At 37.0% G+C, this 19,200-nt stretch overlaps 1 protein-coding gene across 4 annotated transcripts in view; it reads right to left on the bottom strand.

The window, feature by feature from the left end:
* Positions 1 to 19,200, bottom strand: part of hivep1 (HIVEP zinc finger 1) — a 68,051-nt gene that overhangs the window by 14,718 nt on the left and 34,133 nt on the right. Inside the window, exon 1 of one of the 4 annotated variants that reach the window (XM_051873670.1) lies at positions 12,558 to 12,872. The exons of 2 other annotated variants lie outside the window; for them this stretch is intronic. In XM_051873670.1, coding sequence (XP_051729630.1) covers positions 12,558 to 12,621 — 64 coding nt within the window. In that variant the 5' untranslated portion in view covers positions 12,622 to 12,872. Of the gene's footprint in view, positions 1 to 12,557; positions 12,873 to 19,200 lie in introns of those variants that run through there. One more of the 4 variants, XM_051873666.1, reaches the window with a different exon arrangement.

Genomic DNA, 19,200 nt, shown 5'->3' with positions numbered 1-19,200 from the left:
TTATGTCACGATGAGTGGGATAAAGGTACACCCTTGATTAACTCCCCCACCCCTCTCTTTCTCTCTATGCAAACTCAATCTGTTATATAACCCATTATATATTTAGATAGAACCCAATTTTAGCAAATCTTTCCCTTCAATCCACATCCAGCATCACTTTCCACACAAGGCCTGGTGAAAACAAATAGTTTTTTGACAGTTAACTATTACTGTAATTCAGGGGAAAAACACGTCTCTTAGCCTGTGTTAGACAAAAAGTTTTTCTTTAGTCTTAAAAAATAAAATGTAAAATTGGAACTTGTGCAATACAAAAGTTACAAAAATGGATAAACTTTTGATCAATCTAGAAACAATGAGTCATTCCTGTTGTGCAGTACATTTTCATGTCCCCATCATAGATTATAAAATATTAAATAATATTAATTTTAACAATATATATTTTATAATAATATTTTAATAATTAAAATATTAAATATCATATAATTTAATTTCTTGTATCACAGTCACATTTTTTTTTTTTTATAATTTCATAAAGAAATAGCTACTGAATGAAATTACTATTAAGAAATATTCTTCATTTTTTCTTTCTCTAATCGAAATGCCTCAAACAACATGTTTTCTAGAACCACTTTCTTAAGTTACAACACAAGCATATTTATTTATTTATTAAAAAAGTTACAGAGCTCAAAATGTCTAGTATTACAATAATACACTGCGAAATCGTCCACTGCAGGTCTCTAAATGTTTTGTTTAAAAAAAAAAAAAAAAAAAAAGATCTTTTACAGCATACTAAGGTCAGCATGATTGGTGTGTCCAAGAGCCTGAACTTGCTCCATATCTCTGGAGGGCTCATCTAAACCCTAAGAATGGAAACTTCTCTCATTCCCACTCTAGTCTCTTCCATTGCATCACATCACTCTTCACTCGTTCTCATAACACTTAACCACCTCAAGCAGCACTGCATCACAGTCATCACCAATTATAACACCATCACATTCTGCACCATCATCTGGGGGATTTCTAGATGCTGAGTCACCACAGATGGTTATAGGCTTGAACCGCTTGGTCTAACCACACGTTCAGATTTATCCTACCCTCATCCGTTTGGAGCAATCAGTGGAGCATATGGACACCAGTATATGAGGGATCAGATAACAACTGTTACTTAATGAACCGCAAATAGGATCCCCCTCTGCCCAACCCTGTCCCAGAATTCCTAGGGTGAAACAGTGTTCGAAAACTCCACCAAGGATAGAAGAACTCAAAGCCTGTGAACAAGAAATCAAAATCTGAATATTTTGGTTGAAGCAAAAGAGAGTGGTTGCAGGTGCCGTTTCCTTAACTGTGGACTGAGCGAATGCAAAGCGGCCTGAAACACAAGAGCATTGTTGAGCAGAGTGGCTTCTTTGCATGCTTTAGGAAAATCATTACCAGAGATGATAACGCTTGGTTTCAACTGCTACATAAGATTAACAAACGTGTCCTAAGCAGGAAAAGTTTCCAGCTACAAGAACTTCAACGCTGTCCACGCTGAAAAAGCAAATGCTGCATGACACAACAAAATCACAACCAATAAGAACATTTGTGGTGTTTAATATGGAGCAAAGTGGAGTGAGAATTTGGACCAATGAGATTTCACTGTGCAAATCAACATCACACCAATATTGAAATCAAGGAACTGATAAATTGTCCTTTCACTTGATGCTTATAGCGGTCACAGATGCATAGGACAAAACAGATTTATGTGAAACTTCATGCCTGGTTACACAGATAAAAAAAAAAAAAAAAAAAAAAAAAAAAACTGTACCTATTCACTGAGGCAGTACCCTTAAAGGATTAGTTCACTTTCAAATAAAAATTTCCTGATAATTTACTCACCCCCATGTCATCCAAGATGTCCATGTCCTTCTTTCTTCAGTAGAAGAGAAATTAAGGTTTTTGATGAAAACATTCCAGGATTTTTCTCCATATCGTGGACTTCAATTGGCCCCAAACGGTTGAAGGTCAAAATTACAGTTTCAGTGCAGCTTCAGTGTTCTACGCAATCCCAGACGAAAAATACGGGTCTTTTCTAAAGAAACCATCACTCATTTTCTAAAAAAAAAAAAAAAAAATTATGTACGTTTCAACCATAAATGCTCATCTTGAACTAGCTCTCTTCTTATTCTTCTCTATTACAATTCCAGCAGTGTAGACACTGCTAAGTGTATTACTGCCCTCCACAGGTCAAAGTTTGCACTAAATTCTCATATACAATATGCTAGTGCAAGTATATAACAATTAGTTCAAACTTTGACCTGTGGAGGGCAGTAATACACTTAGCAGCATCTACACTGCCAGAACTGTAATAGAGAAGAATAAGAAGAGAGCTAGTTCAAGATGAGCTTTTATGGTTAAAAAGTACATAATTATTTTTTTTTTTTTTTAGAAAATTAACAATGGTTTCTCTAGATAAGACCCTTATTTCTCGTCTGGGATCATGTAGAGCCCTTTGAAGCTGCACTGAAAGTGTTATTTTGACCTTCAACCGTTTGGGGCCAATTAAAGTCCACTATATGGAGAAAAATCCTGGAATGTTTTCATCAAAAACCTTAATTTCTTTTCGACTGAAGAAAGAAGGACATGGACATCTTGGATGACATGGGGGTGAGTAAATTATCAGGAAATTTTTATTTGAAAGTGAACTAATCCTTTAACGGGACAACATTGTACCTTATCAACTCCTTAAAAGAGACATATTAGTACCTTAGAGTAGTAATATGTACCCATAAATGGGGAAAAAAAAGAAAGAAACTTCTGTCATCATTCAATCATAAGACTTTAGTTAATCTTCAAAACACAAATTAAGGTATTTTTAATGAAACCTGAGAGGTTTACACTCCCTCTATTGAAAGTCCACGTAAACAACACTTAAAGATCATTAAAAAGAATCCATTTGAATTTAACAGTTTAATCCAAGTCTTGTGAAAAGATACGATTGCTTTATATGATGATCAGATTTAATGTACGCTTTTATTTTACCATGTACCTGTTAGTGGTAAATAAGGAACAAAGTTGTCCATTTAAAGAGAGTGTAGGACAAAGTGCTAGAATCTGACAAAAATGTGTCAGGTGTAGGGCTCTATATTTGTGATTCTAGTTTCAAAAGTCATGTTTTCACCTACATCACAAATACACAGTCTGATGACCTGACCTGACAGGAAAGGAACCTCATGACAAAATTAAGAGTGAAAGAAGAACAGAAACGCTTCAGAAAGTTGCTAGTCATGAACACAATGCAAAGAATCTCCTCTAGAGATTTTCTCTTCCTCTTTTCCTCTATGATGGTGTTCTCAAATCATGAGTCTGTAGATGTGGTGGATCTACTGTAGTGTTTTGAGAGGAACTCCTTGAACTGTAGACCAATTGCTATTGCTATTAAATGGCATGAGGATTGACTGCAGTTGACATATGGGACAAACCACAGCAGTTGGTCCTCTCTCAATACTTCTCCAGATCTTTATCTCTCTATCCTCCTCTCCCACACTCATTTTTTTCCCCAAAAGCACAAGATTTTCCTTCCAAAACAGCGACCACATCAACTCTAAACCTCAGATTCAGTGGAACACTTAGCAAAGGGATTTGGAAAAAAGAGTTGCTGCACAAAGGTGGTAAAATGAGGACAATAATACAGGCTGAAATTTCCCCTGGTTAATGCTGCCATGACAACCAGGAATTCTGAAGCGGCTTTCTTCCTTGAAGAAACACGCACTGGTCATCTCGACTGGTCCAGGAGACTTCGTTAGATGTCAGCGTATGTGCGCTAACGACATAGAGGCTAATGGAAATTTAATGTGATCAGAGATCTGGTTTTAATGGCCGTGGCAGTACGAGCCGCATGTGGGTATAAATATCACATGAGTGGGTGGTGCTTATTCACAAACAAATTTTAAATAAGAGCTGGACTGAGTGTACCTGTCCTGAAGAGCAGGGTCATTAGAAAAACAGTCTCAGCCTCAGACTGTTTAAAAGCCGTCTAATGCATATTGCACACAGAAATGGCAAGAGCTGGCAAAATCAGCTAGTTCCAATCTGACTGGGTTGGCTTTAAGTAAACTGAACTGACATTTTTAATTATTTCTTGCACATATAATGTACTGCTATACTCACACATTTATTACACATTAACGTGTGTATGTGTGTAATATATATAATATATGTAGATATGTAATATATATAGTCATCATGGAATATGGCCATGATAAGTCTTCCTACATGGTTGTTTCAGAAATGAAAAGCTACACAACTCCAGTTCAGTTAGGGTTAGATGAACTGTTGTCAAACATGTAACATGCTAGAAACATAATAATCACTGCAATAATGATCCAATCATAGACTCATTTGCATATTTAAATCCAAACAGCGACTTTTAAGTAAAAATCTGGGACAGTAAAAAAAAATAAAATCCTTACTGCTAAGCCCTGTATATGGAGGAAATCTAATCTAATCTACAATGACAAAACAGACTGAACTGTTTACAGCATTCAGCTCTCCAGTAAGTAGCATGTAAATCATCAGAGGCTGGCTGTGTAACACCGCTGTTAGTTTTCCACACCACGTGTTTTGACAAATAACAGAGTAGGTGTCAAAAGGTTAAAGTCATTTGCCTGATAGTGTTAGACTTGTTATGGCATACAGAGGTTGAGTGCCCGCAAACCAGCCGGGCTCACACACACACACACACACACACACACACACACACTAAAGAAAAAAAAACAGCATACAAATGCCTGAATCTAATATTAAGAGTGGATCACTAAATCAGAATGACTTGTTCACACACTCAACAGAGCATTTGTATGTCTGTCTCAGATATGATCAAATCAGACAACATCTCAGCTGCCTGTCAATCTGTGGGAATCACATGACTAAAGCATATTATGCAACCTATGTGTTCTGTCATGCATGAAATAACACGACGCCACAGAAAGAACAAAAGAAACATGCCATTCAAGAGGAAATATCTGCAAAAACGAAGTGAACTATAGCACTTCCTTTGCCTGTCTTTTATCTGGACCCTTTGCACACACATACTACTCATTTAGAAGTACTCAACAGACACACTTCCATGGAATTCATTCCAGGATTCCCCCGAATCCAGCACTGCTGTACCCAATCCCACGCTGTTGGAGCCAAAAACCTCAGTTGATTGCTCAAGGATTTCCACAAACAACCGCACTGGATCAGTTTTGCGATTTACACCCTTACATTTTGCCGCAGGACTGAAATAACATCCGCCTAGAACATTTGTTAGTTATTTGTCATGTCAAATCTACTTGTTTTGAAATTGAACTCGGAAAAGCCTTCTGATTGCATGTACAGTAACCTTTTGCTCTCTGACCTTGCAGCATTTAAAAGGGTCATATCACATTTTTAAATGTTTTTTCCCCTCAGTAAAAAGAAATAATACTTTTATTCAGCAAAGACACATTATATTGTGACATTTGTCGTGTTATAAAATATACTGTTTCTATTCATCAAAAAAACCTGAAAAATGTATCAGTTTCCACAATTTAATATGAAACAGCACAACTGCTATCAACACTGATAATCAGAAATGTTTCTTGAAGCAGCAAATCTTTAGAATGATTTCTGAAGGATCATGTGACACTGAAGTTCAGCTCTGCACCACAGAAATAAATTACATTTTATAATATATTCACATAGAAAACAGTTATTTTAAATTGCAATAATATTTCACAGTATTTCTGTTTATGCTGTATTTTTGATCCAATAAATGCAGCCTTGGTGCACAAAAGTATAGAAGCTTGTTTCCGCTTCTTTTTATCTCACAATTCTGACTTATTTTCTCAGAATTGTGTTATATAAATTCAGAATTTCAAGTTATAAAGTCAGATTTGCTTGATATAAACTCGCAATTGCGTGTTATAATATCCAATAGTGAGGAAAAACATGTTGACGTTTTTCCTCAGAATTGCGAGTTTAAACCCATTTTTTTTTTTTTTTTTAAATGTCAGAATTGTGAGATAAAAAGTCGCAATTACCTTTTTTATTTTTTTTATTTAGTGGCGGAAGAAGTTCTGAAAAATTTCATAGTACATCAATCTCTGATATTTATAGACTTTGAAAATTTGACTTCTTATGATATGACCCCTTTAAATCACAATGTGAAAGTGAAACAAAGCAAAGTTTAGAAGCAGCCCAGTGACCAGAGAACATGAGGAACCCTGAGGGACGATACACAACACCATTTATACAGTGGAAAATGGTGCACAGACCATCCACTTCTAGAGAAAAGACCATCACAACAGTTCACAGGGTTCCCAAGGTTTTCTTACAGGAAACTGATGAGCCTGAAGCCACCAATCAGCACGCAGAAGACAAACAAGGGAGCTGCTTACCAGAAGCAGAGTCAGTAACCTTCCCCTCCTCATTACTGTCAGAGCCCACACACACGACAAACAAATATAAACACACACAAACACACACGGCATCTCAGACCGCATTACACAACACTCTATCTTCATTAGCTACATCATCATTTACTGTCCAAACTTCCTCTTTTCTTTCTCCTGAAATGAGCCTCCTTCTCTAATTCCCTGACTCCCCTGTCAAGAGTCAAGAAGAGACGAAGGAAAGTGAGAGCGAGACATACATTGAGCTCTGCATTGCTCTGAATGGTTTAATCTCCACAAAACCCTCAAATAGCACACGCAAACATCTCCTGAAAACCGGAAGAGTTCTGAGGAGGCTCCAAAATCCTCCTTCAGGATTCGTCTTTCTAGGTGTTTCTTGGCTGAGAACAGCAGCACTTTTAGGAACGTCTGGAGAGTTTGATGTTTCTGGAGTCAGTGGCAGAGAACGGAGCATTACTGATAAGGCGCACTACTGCGAGCCCGAGGCCGCTCTTAATAATGCATGAAAATAAAGAGACGGCTGGAATCACAAAGAATGAAAGCGACGTGACGAGAAACTCTTTCAAATGCAGAGCTGTACGTGAGCTCCCTACATTTTCTCACCCTTATAAATCAATGAATATTCACAAATGATGGAGTTGAAATAGGCTGAATAGAAGTTGAGGTTGCCACAGAAAATTAACCGTCAATAAAAATCACGGTCACACTTTTGATTACGGTCCAATTCTCACTAAACTAAAACTAACTATCAACTACGACTTTTGCCTCAAACTCCTAATTACTGCTTATTAATAGTTATTAAGGTAGTTGTTGAGTTTAGGTATTGGGTAGGATTAAGGATGAAGAATATGATCATGCAGAATAAGGCATTAAAGGATTAGTTCACTTCAGAATTAAAATTCTCTTATAATTTACTCACCCCCACGTCATACAAGATGTTTATGTCTTTCTTTCTTCAGTCGAAATTTAGGTTTTTGAGGAAAACATTCCAGGATTTTTCTCCATATAGTGGAGTTCAACGGAGATCAACTGGTTGAAGGAGGAAGTATGGCAGTAGGGCGAAAACACTCCATCTCATTTTCTCCTCCAACTTCAAAATCATCCGACATCGTTGTTTTACCTTTTTTTTTTTTTTTTTTTGTGGTTTGACTTAGTCTTTGCACGTTCGCTTTGTAAACACTAGGTCGGTATTTCCGCCTACGTCACGCGTGACCTTTCCAACATGATTACATAATGCGTAGCACATCGCAGAGCAGTGCAAGACGAGCATTTGTGGTTAAAAAGTATATATATATATTTTTTTTTAAGAAAATGACCGATCGTTTCACTAGATAAGACCCTTATTCCTCGTCTGGGATCATGTAGAGCTCTTTGAAGCTGCACTGAAACTGACATTTGGACCTTCAACCCGTTGGTGGCCATTGAAGTCCACTATACGGAGAAAAATCCTGGAATGTTTTCCTCAAAAACCTTAATTTCTTTTCGACTGAAGAAAGAAAGACAAACATCTTGGATGACATGGGGGTGAGTAAATTATTAGGAAATTTTAATTCTGAAGTGAACTAATCCTTTAATAAGTTCTTTATAAATACTAATAAAGTAATATGCATGCTAATAAGCAACTAGTTAATAGTGTTACCAAACTAAAGTGTTAACAAAATAACACATAATGGAAGTCTATGGGATAAGGAGAGTTTAAAATCATATGCATTACTGTACAAATGTTTGGAGTCAGAAATTAATACTTTTATTAAACAAGGATGCATTAAATTGATCAAAAGTGACAGTAAAACATTTAGTGGAAGTGGTGGGTATATATATATATATATATATTTTTTTTTTTTTTTTTTTCAGAATATTACTGTTTTTTTTTTTTTTTACTGTATTTTTGATTAAAAAAAATGGAGTTTTAGTGAGTATAAGAAACATCTAAAACATTTAAAAATCTTACCAACCCCAAACTTCTGAACAGTAGTGTAATATTTAAGTCTTGTGGTTATACTTTCAAAACATTGTGTATTTTGATGTCTGTTTCAGTATAATAATTATAAAATAATACGTTTTATTCAAAGGCGCCTTTCAAAACACTCAAGGACACCGTACAGTAGAATGATAGTCATAAAACAAATCAAGACACGATACAACAAGCAACAGCTATGTAACATACAATATTTAAAACTGATCAGAGAAAGCTAATTTAAATAGGTAGGTTTTAAGACGTGGCAATGCACTATGGACTTCCATTATAAGTACATTACTGTAAACACAAATTCTTCATTGCTTTCATACTAGTCAAAATTATTTTCTTTGTTAATCTACAGTATGTCACAGATGCTTAAGTTGCATTTAGTCTTCAATACAGTTCAGAAATAAGTACCAATAAGTACAGATGCAAAATAAAATGAATCTACTCTCCTGAGAGTTCATACCACACTTCTGGATCATGACCTCTGCGTCCCACACATACACACCACACGCATCTGTTACTGATATCCTGTACACTAACATCAGCACCGTACATACTTGTGGCATCAGTTCACACTTCTTATCCACAAAGAATGCTTACAAATCAGTACCATTTTTTGTGAACTCCACACACACACACACACACACACACACACACACACACACACACACACACACACGTGTGCCGCGCGACTGCCCCCGCAGGAAGTGGTGGGTGGATGCAGCAGTAGACGGAGCTGATAGTGAAGTCTGCGTGGGCACGCTGGTGAAACACTGATCCAGCGCATCTTTAGGACAAACATACACCTCCTAGACTACAGTTATATTTATATTCCCATAACGCAAACACACAGAGAGACCATGAGACATTTAGCACATCATATTTAACTACAGTTTTACATTCTGAAGAAAGTATGAATGGTGTTTGCCCATGCAATCTCACAGCCACATTGCTAGGGTTTTGCGAATGGTTGTCAGGGCGCTGCTACGTGTTTTTTTAGGGTGTTCTGGGTGGTTGTCATGCCGTTGTTATGTGGTTGATAGGATGTTCTGAATCTGGATGTTTGTCAGAATGTTGCTATATGGTTGCTAGGGTGTTCTGGATGGTTGTCAGGGTGTTGCTATGTGGTTGCTGGGTGTTCTAGATGGTTTTCAGGGCATTACTCTGCGGTTGCTAGGTTATCTGGATAGATGACAGGGCATTGCTATGTGATTGCTGGTGTGTTCTGAATGGTTGTCAGGGTGCTGATACATGGTTTTTAGGGTTTTCTGAGTGGTTGTCATGGTGTTACTGGGGTGTTCTGGGTGGTTGTCAGAGCACTGTTAGGGGGATTTTAGGGTGTTCTGGGTGGTTGTCATGGCGTTGCTATGTGGTTTATAGGGTGTTCTGAATGGTCGTCAGGGCACTGCTAAATGTTTTTTAGGGTGTTCTGGGTGACTCATGGCGTTGCAATGTGGTTGCTGGGTGTTGTAAATAGTTGTCATGGTGTTGCTGGGGTGTTCTGGATGGTTGTCAGAGCACTGCTAGGTGGTTTTTAGGGTGTTCTGGGTGGTTGTCAGGGCATTGCTATGTGGTTGCTGGGGTGTTCTGGATGGTTGTCAGGGTATTGCTATGTGGTTGGACAGGGTGTTCTGGATGGTTGTCAGGGTGCTGTTACATGGTTTTTAGGGTGTTCTGAGTGGTTGTCATGGTATTGCTGTGTGTTTGCTAGGCTGCTCTAGATGGTTGTCAGTGTGTTGCTATGTGGTTGCTAGGGTGTTCTGGATGGTTGTCAGGTTGTTGCTATGTGGTTGGACAGGGTGTTCTGTGTGGTTTACGTGGCGTTGCTATGTGGTTTGGGCCTTCTGAATGGTCGCCAGGGCACTGCTAAATGTTTTTAGGGTGTTCTGGGTGACTGTCATGGTGTTGCAATGCAGTTGCTGGGTGTTGTAGATGGTTGTCATGGTGTTGCTATGTTTTGGTGCTATGTGTTCTTGATCAGCATTTTTCAATCCTGGTCATGTGGACCCACTGCTCTACACATTTTCTCTCTTCACGTTTCTCTTACTTGACAGACTCAGTTCATGGAGCTCTTTCCTAATGATTATCTGAATCAGGTGTGTTAAATAGGGGAGATATACAAAATGTGAAGAGAGGTGGGTCCCCAGGATCTAGATGGTTGTCAGGGCACTGCCATGCTGGTTACTAAAGTGTTCTGGATGGTTGTCAGGGTGTATCTATGCAGTTGCTAGAGTTTTCTGGGCGGCTAATAATGGATTTGCAAACAAACAAGAAAACTGCTGACCGCACACTGAATTCAGTCCAGAATAAATAAATAAATAAAAATTTATATATATATATATATATATATATATATTCACCCTTTTCTTTGTAGATCACCAATTAGGGATAATCAATCAACTGGATTCAACCATGGAAGTTTATAAATTTTTTTTGTTTGTTTGCAATGACATTAATAATAATAATAATAGATAAAATAGATAAATCCCTATTTTGATAAGAGGACAGTTGAGTTACTCCTGCAGTTCATGCTGGGATCTTTCCCACTCACTCCCTTTATAAATGACCCTGCGTTCTCTCAATGAACGTTCCCGCTGGATCCAGCTGAGTGAGGTGATTCATCCGCGCGGTCGCGGTCTCTCTCTCTCTCTCTCTCTCTCTCTCTCTCTCTCTCTCTCTCTCTCACACACACCTCATTCACAGCCTTAATTATTCATCAATGGCTGATCTACCTGAGACTAACACTTGTTGTATTAAATAATTAATGAACACTAATGCTAAACAGACTAACAAAGGGACTTGAGAGAATCCGCATGGTAGAAGCGTTTCCCGCTGCAGTTCACCTGCACTCAGAGGTAGGAGTCACTTTTTACGCATTGTGCATCTTTACACTCACAGGCCGATCTTTAAACTGGCTCTGTTGTGTTGTGGATTTGCTCAAGAGAGATTGGGGAAAAACCAAAATGAGCTGCATGTGTTATATTGATGCTGCAATCTTAACAGCTGTTCTTGCTAAAGAAATCACGCCACTGGTTCAGCGGTCGAGTATGCGCCTTTACGCAAAATAGCATGCTCCTGTTTTTTTTTTTTACCTCCCATAAAGAAGAAATGAAACAAACCAAGTGCATTACAGCCTGACACCACAGCTCCCAAAACAGAGCACTGTAGAGGAACAACACTGAACTTCAAGAATAAAGTGAATAAAAACAGAATTGTCAAACACGATATTGGCCACTCCATAATACATTTACAAACCATTTACTGCACCAAAACGCTGTCAACTTGGACATCTGCATTAGGAGTATTCACATGAAACCCAGCCAAAAATCAAACAAACAAAGTTTTGGTCATTTTTTAAAATAGTTTTCTAATTTGGCTAAAAAAATTTCAACACTTAATCAAATCGTGAAGAATATAATGTTTCATTCAGATCTTAAAGTTATTGACACAAACTTACATCCACTACGACAGTGATAAATTGCTGGGTCTCAGAACGTTTTGAAAAATGAAAAAGACATATACCAATTTACTATAAAGAGACTGTTCATTACAAACATTTACCCAAAGAGTGTGATTTTTTTTCCACATTTCAGATGCAGAAGTTAAAGCTCAAGACAATCAGAATCTGCTTAAAACAGGGAAACACGAGTGTGAACTGACAATGACATGAAGCTTCCCCGAATCTAAAATTAGGCCATTTACCATCAAGTCATTATTTCAACATTTTCAACCATATACATGAAAAACACATGAGAATGCAACAGGTTAAAAGTTAACCAGTCATATCTTAGCTGGATAGATTTTATGATCCATTTTTGAATATTTCAAAATCCTAGTGTTTATATTTTAATTACGCCTTATTTCAATTAAATGATACCTTTTTTCATTACATTCCTCAATTTGTAAACATATCTGATAATCAGCCTTGAAAATATGATATTCACCGAAACACACCAAAAGTAAAACATAAGTTCAGTATTATGAAATTAATAACATTTCCCATTTTAACAGTATCCAACAGAGATAAGAGATATAAATAAATAAAAAAACTAAAACAGAAACTAAAATGCCTAAAAGTACATGTGTTTTGTAATTAAGAATATATGAAATGAAACAGAAACCTAAAAATAGAATCACTATATTTTCAGAATTGAAAAAATAAAAGATTGGCAAACCTGTTTTCTTCAGGCACAGCTGACATGTTTGAATCTGTGACACTTCTCTGAAGTGAGTTTTCATTTCCTCATTGTGTCAGGATAATATATTGCATCCAGAGTGATCTGGAACAGCGTGCAGCTGCGCATGTGTGTGTGTGTGTGTGTGGCTGTCCGTTTACAGCCGTCTGTCTGACTGACAGCAGAATAGCTGCTCCCTGTCGCCTCCCATAACATCAGATTCTCTTATCGCACTTAACAGTTTTTGAATCAGCGTTAATTAAAGGCAGGAAAAAAATATGATGTAAATTATTGCAAATAAATGTAATTTTAAAGTATAATAATTTTCACATTACAGGTAAAGAGAATTTGGGAAAGAAATGCTCTTGTTTGTCATAAAAATGTAATGGTCCATAAAATGGGCTTTATTATGCAAAACATAATTCCTTATTTCCTCTTTTCTCGGGATGAAATATGGTCTAGTAGAGTTCTTGACAGATTTTCTGAAATTCACTCAACTAGCTTGTGAAAGTTTAAAACAAAAGTGTGCATTTCTTCTTTCTCTAAGAAGTGTCCTGCTTGCCCAGTTAAGGCAACCACACCCTTCACTCCACAAAATAGGAGGCACTTGTGTAAATGTGACTGTGCGCCACAGGCATTCATACACACACACTGGGTTTCCAGATTTTATGGGAGAATTTTCTATATAACGATTTTTATACTGTACAAACTGTATATTCTCTTCCCTAACCCTTAACCTACCCTCATGGGGACCCAAAAATGTCCCCACAAGGACAAGTATTTCAGATATTGCCAACTTTGTGGAGACATTTTGTTTACCAGGACCACACACACACACACAGAGAGCGAAGTCACATGGTGTCCATGTGGAGTGGACGGGGAATCCCTGTCAGGGCAGGCCGAGCCGTTCCTGACCAAACAAACAGATGATGTCATCATCAGCGCTGGAGCTTGGCGTGGGCGATCCTGTTCTATCCTGCCTCACACAATCCCACACAATCCCTCCTTTATGAGCGCCCCTCTTGGACTTCTCCTCTTTTGCTTTCTCTTTCTCTCAGGCAGGTTTAACCCTCTAAGCCCTGGGCTGATCCGACTGTGGGGATTTCAATAAACATGATTCTACAGGATTACACTTAAGGGTAAATCCCACAAAAACAAGTCCAGGTCACACTTCAATCAAAATCTAAATAAATATATATGGTTTGCATAAAAAAAAAAAAAAAAAACCTAATACGATTTTGTTTCACTGCGACAATATAATATTAGCCTATGTCATGATCTAATTTTTTACAATTTTTATTTCTTCTATTTATATTTTTATGACAATTAAACAAAAATTCTGTGATTTTTTTTTTTTTTTTTTTTTTTTTTTTTTGCATTTCAGTAAAGAGAATGGGGACAAAATGTGCTTAACTGTTATGAAAATAATGCTGGATTAAAAACAACCCAAGTTGGGTTGAAAATGGACAAACCCAGCGGTTGGGTTAAATGTTTGCCCAACGTGCTGGGCAGTTTTATTTAACTCAACTACTGTTTAAAAATGACTATATGCTGGCTTAAAATGAACCAAAAATATGTTGGAAATTAAAAATCAGACACATAATTACTAGAGGCTACAATAATAATCAAAAGGTTAAGATTTATTAATAAACAATTTAATAAATGTTTATTGTTTAATTATTATTCATTACACTTTTTTAATAAATGTTCATTTATTAAACATATTAATAAAATGTTAATTTCCAACATACTTTGGATTTGTTTTAAGCCAGCCATATAGTAAATTTTAAACAATAGTCGAGTTAAATAAAACTACCCAGCAGGTTGGACAAGCATTTAACCCAACCGCTGGGTTAAAACAACCCATTTTCAACCCAACTTGTTTTCTTTTTTTTTTTTTAAACCAAGCATTTTTTTTTTTTTAGAGTGTAGGCTTCATTTTCTTGAAGTAAATATAATTTCTCATTTCTGTTTTTTGATTTGAACGAGACATGTTTTTGACATGTTACATGAGATTTCACTCTTGAAAGTTTTGATTCATAGAAATGAAAGAAAAACAGAAAAGCACTTTAGTCGACACAGCCTCTCTTTCCTGACTGGGACACCGCAAAAACTCCATGATGCTTGGCAAAGGAAATCAGTGTCACTTCCAATCAGCACTCGGTTTGGAAACAGACACGGCCTAATCCCAGATCTAAATAGCCAGGATAACAAGATTGCAGTCTGTTACTTGTTTTTGCAAGAAAGAAGCTCTCAGCCTTAATTGTTCTGGAAACATTTCTGTGTGTGTATGAGTGTGAACACCCTAATAAACAAAAAACAGCCTGATGTCAGAGGAGAACCTTCCACAAGTTCCACAAAGAACCTTTTATCCTCTAATTCTCAAAATCCATCAATGTTCTGGGGATTTAAAGAACCCAGAAACCAAACACTGATCTGAAGAACCTATAATGCAAAAACATTTTTGATCTACAAACCAAATAGCAGCCAAACCAGTTACACGTACTTGTACACACTCAAACCTCAATGACACAATTACACAAAATTGTTCTCATTTCGGCTACATGTGAATAAAAGTAAACGTAAGTGTGAAAACAAACAAACATAGTTAGGAAATCCCCCGTGTTCTACTTTTATAACCTGCTAATGTTTTTATATCAGGGGAATTTTTGGCAGCTTATCCAAAGCCCCTCATTGGTTAGTTAAAAAAAATACTGTTAAACAGTCACACAGAGGTGTCTGTTAGACGTTGCAAACCAACACCCAAAATGCCACCAAAGCAAACCTTGATGAGGGCAGACCTTGATAACATAATAAAGTCATGTTTAAAAAAAGAGCCCATCCCACTTATGATATTCTGGTCTCTAGATAGGGCTCAGATCTTATCTTCAAAATTAAAGTCTATGGGATTTTTTGCTAGTTTACAGTTAACATCTATTGAAAATCATACATCCAATTGCTTAGAAAAGTAATAGCAAACCATCAAGGTCTGAAATGAGCATACCTGTGCATTAACATACCTGTTTTACACTCACATTTGAAAGAGAATCAATCTCTCTCACTCCCTCAGACTGAATCCAGCTTTGCTGTAAGAGTCTCTTTGCATTTGAATCTGAAACCGATCTGAATGTGACAAAAGGACAGTTTGAATAATGAGAAAAAGAAAAGGCCTCACGCTGGAGACTCTCTTCCATCACCATTCCCTTTCAGAGGTGCTCTGTGAGAGAATCGCGGAGTTCGTGTCGAATGCAGCTGTCATCGCGACTGTATCGCACCAACACAAAAGCACATTCACTCGCGTCCTTTATGCCGCTGAGGTTTATCTTCCAGCGAAGCCAAGGAATCCAGCTCTCATCAAAAATTAATATTACCGTATGAAAAGGAGAAAAGGGCAATGCTTTCTTTTGAAAGCTGGCGTGCCATTTACGGTAATTACACAACGTCTCGTAGACGAACTGTTTAAGGCTGTGAAGATGCATCAACTGGCTTTCACTGGAGAATCCTTTCAGTTTCTTTTCATTTATTTTCTGGGATTTTGCTACCTTGTATTGGCAGAAACGGCAGAATGGGAAGAAGACACGTCACAGGCTGGAATCGAACCCGTGTTGCCCACTTAATCACCACAAATCTGGAATAGTTCAGCAATGTAACAATTTTTCTATTTCAAAATTGATAATAAGAAATATTTCTTGAGCAGCAAATCAGCATATTAGAATGATTTCTGAAGGATCATGTGACACTAAAGACTTGAGTAATGATGCTGAAAATTCAGCTTTGATCACGGGAATAAATTACATTTTAACATATATTTAAACAGAAAACAGTTCAATTAAATTGTAAAAATATTTCACAATATTACTGCTTTTACTGGATTTTTAATCAAATAAATGCAGCCTTAATGAGCAGAAGAGAAGTTTAAAAATCTTTAAAAAAAAAAAAAAAAAAAAAAATTAAAAACATTTAAAAAAAAATCTTACCACCCCCAACTTTTGAACCATATTCTAATGAATTAAACAGATTTTCTGTCCAGCTTTAAATTTTAATGACATTATACATAGTACTTTTGGTCATGAGCTTCAATAGAATACAAGCATACTGCACACTATATTTTTTTAAGAACAGTACACAAAACATGAAAAGCTCTTCCAAACAGCAATATGCTACATTGTCGTCACATGACATTATGTTAAATGAGGCCATTTGACGAATCACATGTCAGAAGGATCGAGGGCAGGATTTCTCTCTGGTCTTACACAAACGCATTAAATTAGCGAAACCTCTCATGTCGCTCCCCACCTCCTCCCACTCGAAACCCATTAATTTCTCCACACAGCACCCGTCAACAACTACTACCCGCACTAGCCACCTCTAATGTGAAAGAGAATTTGTGATTTCCCCCGTTAAATGGATTTAGTCAAGTCAATAGCGGTGGAATTATGACGAGGCAGCGCTAAAAAGGCAGTGAACTCTGTGTGTTACGGGTCAGCCGAGGGGATTCGGCATGGGTCATGTTTAGAGAGACATGCTAATCCCTCCGAGCTCATTAGTACAGCGCTGTTCATGGCATTCATTCATGGAATTCTCTCACTGCTGGGTAAACTTGATTATAACATTATGAAATTTCAAAGCGTTGCTATAGAAAAGTATAGGGAAGGAAACCGATTGGTATACAGACTATGTTAAATTTAATGACAGTAGACATAATATCAAACTGTAGGCTTCTTTTCAAACTATAGATTCACATTTCCTAAAGGAAATATGAGCTCAGATAAAGAATAGTGTGTAGCTTATTGGCTGGTCTTTGTTAGTCTTCCAACCTGGTCATAGCTGGTTTAGCAAGCTGGTTGCAGAAGGGTTTTGATCACTTTAGCTAGTCGGGTTGAGAGAATAGCTGACCAACCAGCTAAAACCGCCTAAACACCAGCTTGGCCATGCTGGGAGACCAGTTTGACCAGTTTAATTCAGCTATGTCCAACTTAAACCAGATAAGACAGCTAAAGATAGATAGATAGACAGATAGTCTATATGAACTGAACTGAAATCAGTTCAACACTGAACTGACTTCAGTGTCATTCCGTGTCAACTCAACCAGAGGTCCCCGGTTCAAATTTTCGATTTTGTTAATATTTTTTTCTGTAGAAAGACAAACCTAAATAGTATAATCTGTTGACTTTAGCAATCTTTGTTTCATTATACGCTGACAGTGAACACTTCTTGTGTTTTTTGCCTCAAGTTTGCATGCCTGTAACTCAAGAAGTTTTAAAGATATCTTAATATCCTTTTAGATTCTGGTTCTTAACAAACTTTCCTTTTGGTATCTTCATTTTAAAGGCCTTCGATGGTTCAATCAAAGAGATTTGGAGATCTTAATGCAGCTCCATGAGTAAATTGTACACAATTTCAGTGGTCAAAAACCAAATGTGGATCACTTTGCAAACAGCAGATACTTTTTTCTTTCAAAGAGGAATATCTGAAGAACAAATAATGTTGAAACTGGAAGTGTATCTCGTGTTTTTCTATCAACTCAATTTGCATAGAACATACCTGAGTGCCATAAATGTGGTATTTTGCATGCCTGTAACTCTAAAAGTACTCAAGTTATCTTAATATCCTTCAAGATTCTCATTGTTAATAAACTTTTCTTTTGTATTCCTCATTTTTAAGGCCCTATATAGTTCAGTCCCATAGATATGGGATCTCAAAGCAGCTCCATGTTCAAATTTCTAAAGTCCTTTTTACATCCCTGTAAGTTGACTCCAAATCTCAGGTGAAAATTGTCATTTTGACCTCTACAAAATAGTGGATAACTCAGTAAATATACATCTGTGACATTTAATATTTTGGCTTTCTACAGAAAAAAATATTAACAAAATCAAAAATTTGAGCCAGGAAGTTTTTTTTCAAAATTTGATTGATTTGACACCTTCAGCTGAACAACAGCCAAAATCCATTATTTTCCTGCTATCACTGTAAAGCTGCTTTGAAACAATGTGTATTGTATAAAGCGCTATATAAATAAAAGTGACCTGACTTGACTTGACATGACATGACAGGCTCAAGTCTCAGTGATATTCTGTCATATTGTGATCTCTAGATTTGACTCACGTCTACAATGCAAGTCAATTAGGATGTTTTTGTTTTATCATCTGCCAGGTGAAAAATGTACAATCAATCATTTTCTTAGTACTGTAACAGCTCACCTCTCCTCAGAAAAAAAAAAAAAAAAAAAACACACACAGACACACAATTTGAGTAATCATTTATGTCTGAAGCACAAATGTTGCAGAGTTACATTGCAAAGCTTATTAAACCCAAGAATGAGTAATAGCACTAGTCATGTTATGGTGTCAATTGTACTGCACACTAATCATCAGACTTCCTGCATGTGTGTGTGTGTGTGTGTGTGTGCCTCGGGAGACAGGTGACAGGTTGTTTCTCTGTCTCTCTAGGCTCCTCCTGCCTGTTTGTGAATAACTGAAAGTCTCTCTGGCTGGTTCATCTGAAGTTTATACTTCCTGTCTTCATACGAACACACTATCGCATCCTCATGCCATCAACACCTTCATACTGACCTGAGACCTACTTCCTGTGACTCCCACCTGATATCACTTGCTCTAGATAAAAACACATCAGTGACTGTTCA

Source organism: Ctenopharyngodon idella, chromosome 19 (genome assembly GCF_019924925.1).
Source record: "Ctenopharyngodon idella isolate HZGC_01 chromosome 19, HZGC01, whole genome shotgun sequence".
Classification (NCBI taxonomy): domain Eukaryota; kingdom Metazoa; phylum Chordata; class Actinopteri; order Cypriniformes; family Xenocyprididae; genus Ctenopharyngodon; species Ctenopharyngodon idella.
Note: the sequence above shows the minus strand (reverse complement) of the source record. Positions and strands in the feature narration are given on the sequence as shown.